Source organism: Rattus rattus, chromosome 18 (genome assembly GCF_011064425.1).
Source record: "Rattus rattus isolate New Zealand chromosome 18, Rrattus_CSIRO_v1, whole genome shotgun sequence".
Taxonomy (NCBI): domain Eukaryota; kingdom Metazoa; phylum Chordata; class Mammalia; order Rodentia; family Muridae; genus Rattus; species Rattus rattus.
Window position 1 is genome coordinate 24116788 of NC_046171.1, and position 15643 is coordinate 24132430.

Below are 15643 nucleotides of genomic sequence, written 5' to 3' on the forward strand. Positions count from 1 at the left end.
AGCTCGTATCTGTAAGTATGGTTCATGCTGCTTACGTGAAGGTCTTACAATGAGTACCTTTTAAAGCTTCCTGATTCTTTTTTATTCTCTCACAGTAAGACCAGACTTTCCAAAAGGGCCTCTTCACTCACAGGCTTCCCATCCAGCTTTCAGTAATTAGAACAATTGGGTCTGTTAATTTCCTTTTCCCTTAGTGTCACCTACTCCATATTCTCCTCCCCTTCTGTCTCTTTTTCTGCACTTGTCTAAATTTGCACTTCTTACATAGTGATCAGTTTTAGCAGAACATTGGACACTTCAAAACACCAAAGAACTAGCTGTAACACTCTGCCTTGATCCAGTTTCATGTTCTATTGTGTTTGCCTTTGTTATTGTTATTCACTTAAGTCTCAGGATCAGGGAGTTCCATTCTTCATCTAGAATTATTAATTCCATTTTATTTACCATATAAAATGGTTAAAATTGGATGTCAATGTGATAAGATTAATTCTCATTTGGCAAATCTTTATTTCGGAGTGTAAGTCTATGAGGGTGTTTCTGGGTGTGACTAGTATTTGAATCAATTCACTGGATAAGAAAGTTCATTCTCACCTAATATGGTTCATCACCATCCAATCTACTGATGTCTTGGATAATACAAAAAGACAGATAGGGTGGATTTGTATTTTCTCTCTAATTCTTCCTTTATTATCTTACTATCTCTTTCTTCCTCAATCCCTTCCATCCTCCTCTTTATTACACACTCACGCCCAATTCTTCCCACTCTTCCTGAAGAGTTGGTACATTCATCTCCCACCCTTCAGGATCAGAACTTCAGGTTCTCTGTCTTTTAGCCTCAAAATGAGTTTTAATGTTAGTTTCTTTGTTTCTCAGGCTTTTGAAGTTGAACTGAACCATATTCCCTACTTCCCTAATTCTCTAGCTTGAAAATGGACTGTAGTGAGACTATCCGACCTCCATAATTGTGTAAGCTAATTGCCACAGCAAATACCTTCTCATATACCTTCTCATATATGTATACATATAAATGTTATTGATTCTGTTTCACTGAAGAACTCTAATTAACACTCCAATATCAGATTTTGTGAACAGTGATATCTGTATGTGCCAAAACTAATCCAAAATCAACTTAGCTAGAACTGGGTACATCCAAGGCGCAAAACAAAACTAGGTATGGTAATGCAGGTCTTCAATCCCAGAACCAAGAAGATAGAAGCAAGAGGGCCAGAAGTTCAAGGCCAGCTTTGGTTACAAAGTGAGATAGTTAGTTTAAAACCCATCTGAGCTATATAGCACAAATCAATAAACATGTTAATTTTTTTTCCTACCTATTTATTTAATGGCATCACTTTGACAACCTAAAATTACAAAAATACACATCAGCAAATAACTCCAATTAGGGTTTTTCCTCTACCTAGGGATATAAAATCTGGTTATGAGTCACTCTTTGAAAACCAGATAGTACTGCAAACATCACAACTTTAGGAATTCTAAGAATTCCCTACGAAAAATCATGTGGGTAGTTTTCAAAATGCCAAAGTCCAGGTTGCTATCAGAAAAACTATATCAAAACTATGTCTTCCGGTGTCCACCTGTGCCGGAAGCTGACCCTATACCCTATAGCACAGCTCTCTGTACCCAGATACCACGAGGAGAGAGCTGGACTCCCAGAAGTGCTGACACAGCTGAGAGCACAGATAAGGCCAACATTTCGGTTCTGAGGTAGGCAGAACTGTCAGGACACAGGAATCTAGGAGCAGTCTGGGAAAGGATCCTTCCAGTTTCTGTCTGCACCCTGAGCTGACCCTGTGCCACAGCTTTCTGTACCCAGATACTACTGGGAGAGAGCTGGTCTTCCAGAAGTGAAGACACACAGGTTTACAGGAGGGTAAACCGACTGTCAGAGACAGCAAGACCAGCTAACATCAGAGATAAGCAAATAACGAGAGGCAAGGGCAAGAACTTAAGCAACAGAAACCAAGGCCACTTGGCATCATAAGAACTGAGTTCCCCCAACACAGCAAGCCCTGAACACCCCAATACACCAGAAAAAAAAGATTCTGACTTAAAATCACAGCTCATGATGATGTTAGAGGCCTTTAAGAAGGACATAAATAACTCCCTTAAAGAAATACAGGACAACACAAGTAAACAAGTAGAAGCCATTAAAGAGGAAACACAAAAATCTCTTAAAAAATTATGGGGAAACACAACCAAACAGGTGAAGGAATTGAACAAAACCATCCAGGATCTAAAAATGTAAATAGAAACAATAAAGAAATCACAAAGGGAGACAACCCTGGAGAAAGAAAACCTAGGAAAAAGATCAGGAGTCATAGGCAAAAACATTACCAACAGAATACAAGAGATAAAAGAGAGAATATCAGGGGCAGGAGATACCATAGAAAACATGGACATAACAGTCAAAGAAAATGCAAAATGCCAAAAGTTCATAACCCAAAACATCCAGGAAATCCAGGCCAAAATGAGAAGATTAAACCCAAGGACAATAGGTATAGAAGAGAGTGAAGATTCCCAACTTAAAGGGCCAGTGAATATCTTCAATAAAGTTATAGAAGAAAACTTCCCTAATGTAAAGAAAGAGTTGCCCATAGACATACAAGAAGCCTAAAGAACTCCAAGTAGATTGGACCAGAAAAGAAATTCCTCCTGTCACATAATAGTGAAAGCAACAAATGCACAAAACAAAGAAAGAGTATTAAAAGCAGTAAGGGAAAAAGGTTAAGTAACATATAAAGGCAGACCTATCAGAATCACACCAGACTTCTCAAAAAAGACTGTGAAAGAAGATCCTGGGCAGATGTCATGCAGACTCTAAAGGAACACAAATAAGCTCAGGCAATTCTATCCAGCAAAACTCACAATTAACATAGGTGGAGAAAACAAGATATTCTATGACAAAACTTAATTTATAAAATATCTTCCCACAAATCCAGCCCTACAAAAGATAATAGATGGAAAACTCCAATACAAGGAGGGCAACTAATCTAGTAATCTTTTAACTAACCCAAAAAAAGATAGCGACACAAACGTAATTCCACCTCTAACAACAAAATAATAGTAAACAATAATCATTGGTCCCTAATATCTCTCAACATCAATGCTCTCAATTCCCCAATGAAAAGATATAGACTAAGAGACTGGATATGTAAAGAGGACCCAGCATTTTGCTGCATACAGGAAATGCATTTCAGTGACAGAGACAGACACTTCACCAGAGTAAAAGGCTGGGAAAAAAGTCTCCAAGCAAATGGTCCCAAGAAAAAGACTGGAGTAGCCATTCTAATATCAAATAAAATTGAATTTCAACCAAAAGTTATCAAAAAAAATAAGGCAGGACACTTCATACTAGTCAAAGGAAAAATCCACCAAGATGAACTCTCAATCCTGAATATCTACACTCCAAAGGCAAGGGCAACAACATTCCTAAAAGAAACATTACTAAAACTCAAAGCATATATTGCACCTCACACAATAATAGTGGAAGTCTTCAACACCCCACTTTCATTAATGGACAGATCATGGAAGCAGAAACTGAACAGAGATGTAGAGAAATTAACAGAAGTTATGAAACAAATGGATTTAACAAATATCTATAGAACATTTTATTCTAAAACAAAAGAATATGCCTTCTTCTCAGCACCTCATGGTACCTTCTCCAAAATTGACCATATACTCAGTCACAAAACAGGCCTCAATTGATACAAGAAGATTGAAATAATCACATGCATCCTATCAGATCACCATGAACTAAGACTGGTCTTCAATAACAACAAAAATGGTAGAAACCCCACATACACACGGAAGATGAACAACACTCTACTCAATGATAACTTGGTCAAGGAAGAAATAAAGAAAGAAATTAAAGACTTTTTAGAATTTAACAAAAATGAAAGCACAACATACCCAAACTTATGGGACACAATGAAAGCAGTGCTAAGAGGAAAACTCATAGCTCTGAGTGCCTCCATAACAAAACAGGAGAAAACATACACTAGCAGCTTGACAGCACACCTAAAAGCTCTAGAACAAAAAGAAGCAAATACACCCAAGAGTAGACAGCAGGAAATAATCAAACTGAAGGCTGAAATCAACCAAGGAGAAACAAAAAGGACTATACAAAGAATCAACAAAACCAGGAGCTGGATCTTTGAGAAAATCAACAAGAAAGTTAAACCCTTAGACACACTAACCAGAGCATACAGAGAGAGTATCCAAATTAACAAAATCAGAAACGAAAAGGGAGACATAAAAACAGAAACTAAGGAAATTCAAAAAATCATGAGATTCTACTACAAAAGTCTATACTCAACAAAACAGGAAAATCTGGATGAAGTGGACAATTTTCTAGATAGATACCAGGTACCAAAGTTAAATCAGGATCAGAAAAATCATGTAAACAGTCCCATACCTTCTAAAGAAATAGAAGCGGTTATTAAAATCTCCCAACCAAAAAAAGCCCAGGACCAGATGGGTTTAGTGCAGAACTCTATCAGACCTTTATAGAAAACCAAATACCAATACTCTCCAAACTATTCCACAAAGTAGAAGAAACACTATCCAATTCCTTCTTGAAGCTACAGTTACACTATACCTAAACCACACAAAGACCCATGGACACACATAGAGTTTTGGATCCAGCCCCACATGCTGATCTCTTAATTCTTTTACTTTTTTTTTTAAATTCTTTTTCTTAATGGCTTTGAGATAATAGATAAATCCTAGTCTTGCTCATAGAGAAACTAAATATCCTCTAGCATGCGCAACAGAAGACAAAGAGGGAATGTTTTCGAATTTAAGAAATATGTCTTAGAGAATGTAGAAACACAACAATCTAAGAATGATAATATTACTATGGTATGATCTGCATCCAAAGTGTCAGAGTGTCCTTCAAAGGTCCAGTAAGTGTCCTTCAAAGGCTTGTCTATAGTTTTTCACTGTTTGAAGGTGATGCTGGGAAGAGGTGGGGTACAGTGGGAGAACTAGGGGGTCACAGCCATTGTTCCTTACCTCTATTTCTTCCTGAGTTAAGTGGCTTTGTTATGCCATGAGGTTTGTGTGATTTGCTGCCCTCTCACATGCCTGAAATGGGACAAGTCTGTCATGAATGCTAACTCCCAAAATTGTAAGCCAAGATAAGTCTTATTCTTTTGAAAGTGGAGTTAAATCAGACATTTGTTATAATGACAAAAAGGTTAATGACAATAATTGAAATACCTGAAATGAACCATGGGAGAAAAGGTGTAAGTTTTTGACCATCTGGTGACTCCTAGAACCTTAATTGGTTTTTATGATAAACTATTGAAACACTGGGCTTCGAACCCACATTTCAAGTGGATTGCTTCATAAATTTCCTACTAGACGTATACATATCCAATGGTGTTTCACAGGTAGAGGATAATAATAATATATACCTTAAAAACACAGTTTGAGAGCAAATATGCAAATTTTGTGATTTAAATGTATAATATGCAGAATTCTTTAATTATCTGTCTATTGAGGCTTATATTTATTTTATTTTTAATTTTTGCTAAATACTTTTTCCCCACTTCTATTGAAAATTAATAAGCTGAATGCATCCTAAAACTACTCCATTTATTTAATTGGAGCAGAAAGCTGTGGTGCATGGAGCAAGAGAACTTTATATATTTGTGATTAGTTTCTCATGCGGTGCTTTAAATGGACAAAATGAAAGTCAAGCATCTTTTAGTTGTTCTCCTATCGGCCCCTCGTTTGGGGAGGCATATGTCCTTTGGCAGAGCTCACAGTCCTTTCCCTAATACAGCAAAGCAGCAGTGGTTAAAGAAGGCAACTGCCACATTTGTTGCTCTGGCTTCAGGGGAATTAGAAGGTGGAAGAGGCAGTGATCTGGGCCTTGGGTGTGTCCTGAGATGTCTTCCATTCCTGTTGTTTCTATACAGCAAGTCTTCATAGCAGACATTAGGGGGACCCTTCTGATAACTCCAGGTATCTATTCTCCTATTATGGAAAAGGGTCTTTCCTACTTTGAAGTGCTCAGAGCAATAACTGAAGCCTTTAAGGTCAATGTCAGATATCATGCATATCAGATATCATGCATATCAGATTTTTACATTACAATTCATAACAGTAGCAGAGTCACAGTTATGAAGTAGCAACAGAAATAATTTTATGGTTAGCGGTCACCACAGTGTAAGGAACTGTATTAAAGGGACGCAGCATTAGGAGGCAAGGTAGATAACCCAGCATTTGCTATGGGATTAGTAGGGCTGGCACTTTACCTGAAATCCCATTCTATTTGCCTCTGTTGTTTGTGAGCCTTTCCCAAGCCTGTTCCTTTTGGAAAGTTCCTCACAAAAGATCCTTAAGTTTGAGGTTCCCCACCTGCTGCAACAAACTGTCACACTTCTAAAGTTCTCTACACAGGCCATCTTGTTTTCCCACCTACAGAGACCTGCACCCTCTGGACACTAAAGCACAGATACCAATTTGCTCCCCAGTCTCCACCCATCCCCTTCAAGACTTTTGAGGGGATAGATAAGATGTCTTGAACTTGTTTGCCTCCTGTATAAAATAGCACTCCACAGGAATCAGGAAGAGAACCTGACTCATCTCAGGGTGACTTGTTCAGAGTAGGAGCGTCAGCTCTTCTCCTGCTTAGTAAGCAAAAAGTACAGGCTTGTCAGTTTGGATATCCTTGGATGGGGCAACCATAATCCTGAGTATAGGCTTGTTGAATGTAGAAAGGCCCTGAGGTAGAGGGAGGCAGAGATATGCCCCAGTGATTTTTCCCTTACTCCTCAGCTTCCTGCAACTAAGCTACTTTGCTAGAACTGCTGCCTCTGCCTTTGGTCCAACACAAGAGATGCATGGCTTTTGGCTGGGTCCCATCTGCTTTTTAGGTCTCAGTAAACACTTAGAGATAGCCAAGAAATGGCCTCAGAGAGGTACTCATTTACTGTTTTCTTGTCCTCATTTTGACACCTCTGCCTTGTCTCACCCCTGTATCCCCATCCCCAGCACACACTGCTGCTCCTTGGAAACCTGAAAGATGTTGTATTTATCTTTCTGTATTAACATTCCAAGCCTTGAAGCGTATTTCCTCTCAAACTGATATCATCTCCAGTGTAAGTTGAGTGTCCTATAATTCAAATAATTCCTAATATTAACTACAATCAAGCATAACTCCCAAGCTGGTTTAGAGCCCATTTTTCCTAACAATTTTTCCTAGCACTAGTTACAACTCATACGCAGAAGACTCCCAGGCAACTCACAAGTTGTGCCAGGTGCACCTACCCGTTAAAGGTTCTCCGAGCCCTTTCTTCTTGTCACTTTACTAACTAGAATAGCCCACAGGCACAGGAAAGCACCATGCTTATTGTTATGTGTTTGGATTTACATTACATGTTGTATGTGTGTGAATGTGTATAAGTGTATGTGTGTGTGGTATGCACTCATTAATAAGTGGCTATTAGCCCAAATGCTTGAATTACCCTAGATGCATAGAACACATGAAACTCAAGACGGATGATCAAAATGCGAATGCTTCACTCCTTCTTTAAAAGGGGAACAAGAATACCCTTGGCAGGGAATAGAGAGGCAAAGATTAAAACAGAGGCAGAAGAAACACCCATTCAGAGCCTGCCCCACATGTGGCCCATACATATACAGCCACCCAATTAGATAAGATGGATGAAGCAAAGAAGTACAGGCCGACAGGAACCGGATGTAGATCTCTCCTGAGAGACACAGCCAGAATATGTCAAATACATAGGCGAATGCCAGCAGCTAACCACTGAACTGAGAACTGGACCCCCATTGAAGGAATCAGAGAAAGGACTGGAAGAGCTTGAAGGGGCTCTAGACCCCATATGAACAACAATGCCAAGCAACCAGAGCTTCCAGGGACTAAGCCACTACCCAAAGACTATACATGGACTGACCCTGGACTCTGACCTCATAGGTAGCAATGAATATCCTAGTAAGAACACCAGTGGAAGGGGAAGCCCTTGGTCCTGCCAAGACTGAACCCCCAGTGAACGTGATTGTTGTGGGAAGGGCGGTAATGGGCGGAGGATGGGGAGGGGAACACCCATATAGAAGGGGAAGGGGAGGGATTAGGGGGATGTTGGCCCGGAAACCAGGAACCAGGAAAGGGAATAACAATCGAAATGTAAATAAGAAATACTCAAGTTAATAAAGAAAAAAAAAGTGTATGTGTGTGAGTGTGGATGTGGAGTGAGTAAATGTGTGTGTGTGTGTGTGTGTGTGTGTGTGTGTGTGTAGTGTGTGTATGAGTGTAGTGTGTGTGTATATGAGTGGGTATGTATATGAGTATAGTGTCTGTATATGTGTCTGTGTGTGTGTCTCTGTGTACATGACTGTGTGTGTGTGTGTGTGGGGGTGTAGTGTGTGTATGTGTGTGTGTGTGTGTGTGTGTGTGTGTGTGTGTGTGTGTGTGTGTGTGTATGGAGTGTGTGTGTGTGTGTCCTGATTGTCCAGCCATTCCTGGAGCATGAACTTTGTAGCTGACAACATAGTGTTGTGATATCAAAAAAGTTGGACATTCCTGCCAGGATCAAATCAACATGTATTCAGTCCCTGTGTATTCTCTGCAGGTTGTGGGATGAGGCAGAAATTATCAGTGCTTGTTTCTGGCAGCCAATCCCATCTCTCTGGTTATACAGGAGTCATAGTACCTCATTAGTAAAAGTAATGATTCTAAATGGTAAGAACTCCAAGAGTTCGAGAAGCTTTGTACCAAAGATAGGCAAAACATATTTATTATTATAAACCACAATCTTAAGATTTTCTGAGGGATGTGGATCTGTCAGATTCTCCTGCTGTTTGCTGAGACTACAGTAGACAGTCTCTGAAGACTTCTATCAAGTCATTATCAATGCTATAGTATGTTTATATCCCTCTAAACTTCACATAACGAAACCTAACCTTGAAAGTGATGTCATTAGGTGGGTCTTTGTGGGGTCACTAAGGCAGAGCTCCCTCAAAAAATTGCCCTGGGGAGCTTATTTTCCCTTTTCAGCACATAACTCACAATAGGGCATCAAAAATCAGCAACCTGAAGAAAAGTTCTCTTCATAGCCCTGCCTATGCTATACTCTGACCTCAGAATTTTTAGCCTCCCAAGTTATGAGAACTATTGTTTGTAAGCCACATAGTGTGTGACCTTTGTTATAGTAGCCCAAAGAAACTGTGATTTACCCACACACAACAAGTGCTGTGACCTGGACCAAAAACTTTAGTGGGAATCCATGAAAGTGATTTTCAACTTTAAAAACAGAAAAAGAATGGATTTTTTTGTTGAAAAAAAACTACTTTAATATACAGTATTAATGTATTTGTCTTTATATCAATACAGTCTTGTATGTATGCCTTATGTGGTTGTCTTTTGAATGTAGAAATTGTCCTGTGAAGGTTTAAGCACCTACCACCCACAGCAGTCATGAGGCAGCCCTGTCCCCAGGCAGACTTTCAGAAATTGGGGAAAATGCAGGAACCTTTGATGTTTAGACATTATATTCTTTCAGTTTACTAAGCCTTGGTAATGGAGGTACTCTATAGAAAGGAATGTTAATTAAATGGCAGAATTCCTTCCAACTTAAAAGGTGTTGGATATATTTCTGAAAGGGATCCTGATGGCCACAGTGTGGATACCACTGTGCACAGACCTCTCCCCGAATGCTTGCAAACAGTGGCAGACCACCATGCCAAACTTTGAGGGCTGAGTCATAAAATCTTAGAACTTGGACCAACTGTTGGACCTCCTGGGCACAACCCTGAGTCAGTCATCACTCAGCATCAGTCTGAGCACATCCAGACATTGCTCTTGGAGGTTTCAGAACAGTTTCCAACTGTGTTATTATCGTCTAAAGAAGCTCTAATGGTAAGAAAATGCAGAGACTCAGGTTGTCATGGAAACAGCAGAAGATTCAACTCAGAATGAGTGTACCACTGGATATCTGAGCCAGGGATGGTGGATGATTCATAAACTCTGGGCGGTACCCACAAGGATCATTGTCGTCTCTTCCTCTTGGGGAGTTTGTTCCAGACCATCATCTACCACCTTGTGGAGGGTGCTATAGTGCTCACGGTCTTGGTGGAAGGAGTGTAGCTCGGATGCAGCCTCCCAGGCAGCAAACGAGGGCATGGGAAAAGGATCTGGCTTCTTGTTTTCAAAAAAGCATTTGAGGTTCCTCTCGCTCAGCTTGTTGGCATATTCCAGGAGTTTGTTTTCCAATTGCTCCTTCTCCCTTTGTGCATATGTCTTCCAAAAACTCAGCTGCAGATAGCTGACTTTAGATCTGCAGCGTGCATAACAAGTGGTCAGCAGGGAGAAGAAGGATGCTGAACAAATCAGGCACCATCCTAGAATCTTAAGAGCAAAAGAAATATTGAGGACACAGAAAAGCAAAATGGTATCTCAGGGAGGTGGATAGCTTACAGGACAATATTAATACTGTAGTCATTAATACCATTACATTTGAAATTATTCATCTTAACTTTAAATGCTTTTTGATGTCAAAGTAGAGAGTCAACTCGATAGTCATTTTTATACTCAATATTGTTGCTTTGCAAAGGAAATCAGGAAGGCTGAAAAATGGGAAGAAGGGCTGTTTAATAACTTATTACTAAAGCACATCAAGATAGTATCAGCAGAAGAAAGAATTCTTTCTAATGAGTCATAGTGGTCATTTGAATGAATGATCAGTTTGTTAGACAGATGTCCAGGTGTAACTTTAAGGATTATTTGTTTTTAATTTCTAAAATTAGAAAAAGCAAACTTTTTTAAAATAAGAATGATCCTCTTTTTTTACTTTAAAAGCAAATGTCTATAGTTAACATATCTTCTAAATTTGTTGCCTCCAGTTTAACTTTTCATTTTTTAATTATTTTTATTAAAATCATCAAAAATTTTACTGCTATAATTTTCTTAAGCCAAGACTTGATAATTTCAAAGAAAGTGGATTATAAGTTAGACAATATACACATAGCACATTTCCAACATTATTTTTGTTTTATCATTATGAATATAATGAATATGGAAATCTCAGAGAAAATTGCTGTTTAAATAATTCTAACATTTTATATAACCTGTGCCTAATTCTTAACTATGTTACTAGATTTTCTTTAATTTTTTATTGAATATTTTTATTTACATTTTAAATATTATTTCCTTTCCTGGTTTCCAGGACATAAGCCCCCTATCCCATTCCCCTCCCCATCTACTTCCCCTCCTTACCTCCCCTACATTCCCCTACACTGAGATGTCTAGCCTTGGCAGGACCAAGGGCTTATTTTTCCATTGGTGCCCAACAAGGCCATCCTTTGCTACATATGCAGTTGGAGCCATGGGTCAGTCCATGGGTAGTCAGTCTTTGGGTAGTGGTTTAGTCCCTGGAAGCTCTGGTTGGTTGGCATTGTTGTTCTTATGGTGTTGCAAGCCCCTTCAGCTCTTTCAATCCTTTCTCTAATTCCTCCAACGGGGATCCTGTTCTCAGTTCAATGGTTTGCTGCTAGCATTCCCCTCTGTATTTAGCATGCTTTGGCTGTACCTCTCAGGGGACAGCTATATCAGGTTCCTGTCAGCATGCACTTCTTAGCTTCTTCAATCTTATCTAGTTTTGGTGGCTGTATATATATGGGCTGTATATACCTGTGGAGCAGGCTCTGAATGGCTGTTCCTTCAGTCTCTGCTCCAAACTTTGCCTCCATATCCCCCCCTATGAATATTTTTGTTCTCCCTTTTAAGAAGGAGTGAAGCATCCACACTTTGGTTGTCCTTCTTCTTGAGCTTCATGAGGTCTGTGGATTGTATCTTGGGTAATTCGAGCTTTGGGGTTAATATCCACTTATCAGTGAGTGCATACCATGTGTGTTTTTCTGTGATTGGGTTACCTCACTCAGGATGATATTTTCTAGTTCAACCCATTTGCCTATGAATTTCATGAAGTCATTATTTTTGATAGCTGAGTAGTACTCCATTGTGTAGATGTACCTCATTTTTTGTATCCATTCCTCTGTTCAAGTGCATCTGGGTACTTTCCAACTTCTGGCTATTATAAATCAGGCTGCTATGAACATAGTGGAGCATGTGTCTTTGTTGTATGTTGGAGCATCTTTGGGGTATGCCCAGAAGAAGTATAGTTGGGTCCTCAGGTAATGCAATGTCCAATTTTCTGAGGAACCTCCAGACTGATTTCCAGAGTGGTTCCAGTTTAACTTTTCATAATTTGAATTAACTTTATATTCAAGTAACTAACATATTTCTTGTAACCATTTCCTGATTTCAGTTCAAAGGACCCTTAGCTCATGAGCTTAGTTGAGAACAAAAACAATATTCTGCAAATGGGTCACTCAGATTAGAACTTTAGCTTTACCTCAGTGGTTCCCAAACTCTGACCCAGAAATATAGATACTAAGGGGTCTCAGCCTTTATATAAATCACATTCCTTAGGTCAACCACCCAAATTTCTTCTCACCATGGGTTCTACCTGTACCTCAGTCTCTACTATAATATCAAAGTTAGCCATTGGAGAGAGTATTTTGTGTGAAGCTAATCAATTCTCCCGATTATCTACCTGTTTTCCGGCATCTCTTTCTGTTCTATGATAACCCAGAGGGACCAGTCACACTGTGTGAGAATCCTCCTCCTCAGCTTCAGTCACCAGTGGGCTTGTGTTTGACTCCTTTGGACCTTTCTCTTTCTTTCAGCATCCCCTCTTCTTCCCTATGACTGGGCTTCTTGTAAAAGCCATTCTCCTCTACCTGAGCTAATCCTGATGAGTTAGAAACTATATGATCAGCTTCATACTCTTTTCCTTCTCACCTGACTGGTGAGTCTTGTCCTCCTCCTTCCAGACTCACGGCTCCTAGAATCCAGCTAGAATGTTATGATTGTGCCCATCCCAGCCCCTAATTCTGTCCTATTTGTCTCTTCCCCCAAATCCTGGCTGTTTTCTCACTTTGGAATGCTTAATAACGTTCTAAAAGCTTTATGACTATTTATGTCCATTATGTCTAAATAACTTTCCACAATAGGTGTTATTGTCCCCTACTGTGAGAAAATTGGGGTTCAGAGCTGGACATCACAGACCGGGGATTGGCAGCGTCAAGATTCAACACCAGCTGACTCCATGACAGAGCTCTTTCCACAACTCCATTCCACCTTCCTTAAGAGCAGAGAGTCATCCAGCTGTGTTTTTTGTTGCTCTGCCCCACCCGTGAATGAATGCACTTTTCCACCTCCGCCCACATGCCCAATTATTGTTTTGGACCGTGTGATGCCTGCTGCTTTCTGAACCCCATGGTCAGCACCTGCTATTGCTATACCTCCCTTCAGCCACATCTCGTGAGCATCTTCCTGTAGGTCCTTCTCGTTCTACTGGAGTATCAACAGGTCTTTGTGTCCAGTCTCAGCTATGCCCGGATGTGCATGCTTTCTTTGAGCTTATATTTAAAGAGGAGCTTAAACAATGAGGAGTGTTTGGGGTTGGCACTGACTGAATGGAGCTCAGTGCATACAGAGGTAAGCCATGTGTCATTCACACTATCATAACATTAGTAATGAATACCTTCCTTCAACAAAAGGTGGAAGGCAGTCAGAGAAGCCTTAAATGTTCGATCTAACCTATGTTTTATGAATTAAACAAAGGAGTTTATTAAGGGAAATTCTTGACTTATTAGTTTATGAAGAATATAACCTTACTAGTAACCATCTTCTATTGTAGCATGTGTGTGATTAGCAAGGAGATTTCCTTGAGTTACCACAGTGGTAACTGGTATTCCAAAGCAGAAGCCAACTTCGCTATGATGTATCTGTTGTAAGGGCCAGCCCTTGCTAAAAAGAGTAAAATTAGCGTGTGCCTGTGCATTTACCCAGAACTCAACACTATTCCCGAGAAAGGATGACTCTGTTGACTTACTCCTACCTCATTTGGCCTCAGAAATAAAAAAAAAAGAAAAATCAGCTTCATTGCAAGACTATGCACCTGGATCTGTGTTCAGATACTTGGCAAGATAACAAGTTCCTTCCTTGTATTGATTAGTTAAAGCTGGAAATTACTGCCCACAAGGAAAACAGTTCTCCAAATTCTGAGCTTCTAAAGTAGCGTGAGAACTTCCTTAGTCATACAGCACAGAAAGTAAAAGCCATCAACTCCCAGGGGAATGTGGCCTTCTTTACCAAAGACCATTTAAAGACTTCACAGTCCCATTTTATTTGGGAAACTCTCAATCCTGACATCATTCACGCATAGAAATACCAGTTACCACTGTGGTTACTCAAGGAAATCTCTATGCCAATTACAGACATGCTACTTAGAAAAGTGGGCGATGATTTGGCTCAGCAATATTTCAGTGGGTGAATAAGATGTGTCTGTGTTTTTTGAGACGCCAGCTTGAAAATAAATTATTGATAGAAGCTGCTTAATTACAGCTCGGGGTTAGCACTCGGTGCACGACTTTGTGTTCTGCATTATTTACAGAGTCAACCCAGAGAGATAGTTTTGAGCACTTAAGTATTTACATATGCATAACCCAAAGGATATTTTCTCTTTGGAAATGGAGACTACACAATCCAATCAGCAATTTTACTGAACCATCATGTCCCTAAAAAGCTTTTCCTGAGATTCTCTTAATGCTACATCATGTTCCTATTTCCACTTAGTGTCAAAATATCCTGGTAAGACTCAGACTCTGCCTGATAAAAGGAAGACAGAGAAGTTCACACTGGGAGCAAAAGGCATGTTTGTCCTTACCTGAGACTGGGCCTGCAGAGACAGCCTCACCTCTTCACTGTCCATGGCTGCCATGCTACTTTTACCGCAAGAGACTTTGTGCAGTTCTTCCCAGCACTCTTTGGGCTTCCCCTTGCAAATCATCTCCAGGAGTCTTGTACTTCTTGTTCCACTCATAGCACATTCATAAAACGTCCCATTAAGCAAAGCCACAGAGAGCCACATCACCGGAGCCACCAGTGAACTCAGTGTGATGTGGCCCAGGACGTAGAAGAAGCGGCAGCAGCGTCTCCTAGGAAAGATTTTTTTTGGGTTCATACAGCAACCAGTGAAGAGCCTCCAGGCCTTGTTATTCAGAAAGAATCCAAGGATCAGTAACACCCAGGCAGGGGCAAAGAGGAAAACCAGTCCATATGCAGTGTTCTCAATGCTGCAGGGGCACTTAAATGCCACTAGGGAGAAGAGACGTTCACTTCCCACGGTGAGCAAAGCCATGAAGCTGTAGCCAATAGCAGTTTTTTGGTTAAGAAAGAATTTTAAAATGCTCTGAAAAGCATCCATGTCGGACACACACACACACACACACACACACACACACACACACACACACACACACACACAGAGGAAGAGGAAAAGACGTTTGCCTTGGTTTTAACACAGCAACTGTGGCTGTGGCTGAGGGTGGAGCTCTTTTGAAAGAGCAGTCCTCCTCTGCATCCAGTCAGATAAGAAAACAATGTCATTCCCCAGGAATGCTTTATTTCCCAACAGCGTTCAGATAATGCCTCCTACTGGTGGTTGCTGACACTTGAGGGTAGACCAAAATACTGAAAAGTAAATGAAGGATCCTTTTAGTAACTTTGCATGTGCTTTTGATTGCGAATCGA

The 15643-nt window shown here is 40.1% G+C and overlaps 3 protein-coding genes across 5 annotated transcripts in view; 2 read left to right on the forward strand and 1 right to left on the reverse strand.

Annotated features, from left to right (window-relative positions):
* Window positions 1-15643, forward strand: part of P4ha1 (prolyl 4-hydroxylase subunit alpha 1) — a 1160453-nt gene that overhangs the window by 48590 nt on the left and 1096220 nt on the right. The window lies entirely within an intron of this gene.
* Window positions 1-15643, forward strand: part of Trappc3l (trafficking protein particle complex 3 like) — a 36568-nt gene that overhangs the window by 14300 nt on the left and 6625 nt on the right. The window lies entirely within an intron of this gene.
* On the reverse strand, window positions 9803-15317 carry Calhm5 (calcium homeostasis modulator family member 5). The gene is made up of 2 exons (XM_032888365.1): window positions 14778-15317; window positions 9803-10393 (listed from the first exon to the last, which is right to left on the reverse strand). Exons 1-2 carry the CDS (start codon window positions 15315-15317, stop codon window positions 10004-10006), a joined length of 930 nt encoding a protein of 309 aa, XP_032744256.1. The 3' UTR covers window positions 9803-10003.

Bases quoted from the DNA above. Each gene is read 5' to 3' on its own strand.
- Calhm5 (XM_032888365.1), bottom strand. From the start codon at position 15,317: ATGGATGCTTTTCAGAGCATTTTAAAATTCTTTCTTAACCAAAAAACT. The intron at 10,394-14,777 runs GTAAGGACAAAC...TTTGCTCTTAAG, and splicing joins CTCTGCAGGCCCAGTCTCAG to ATTCTAGGATGGTGCCTGAT.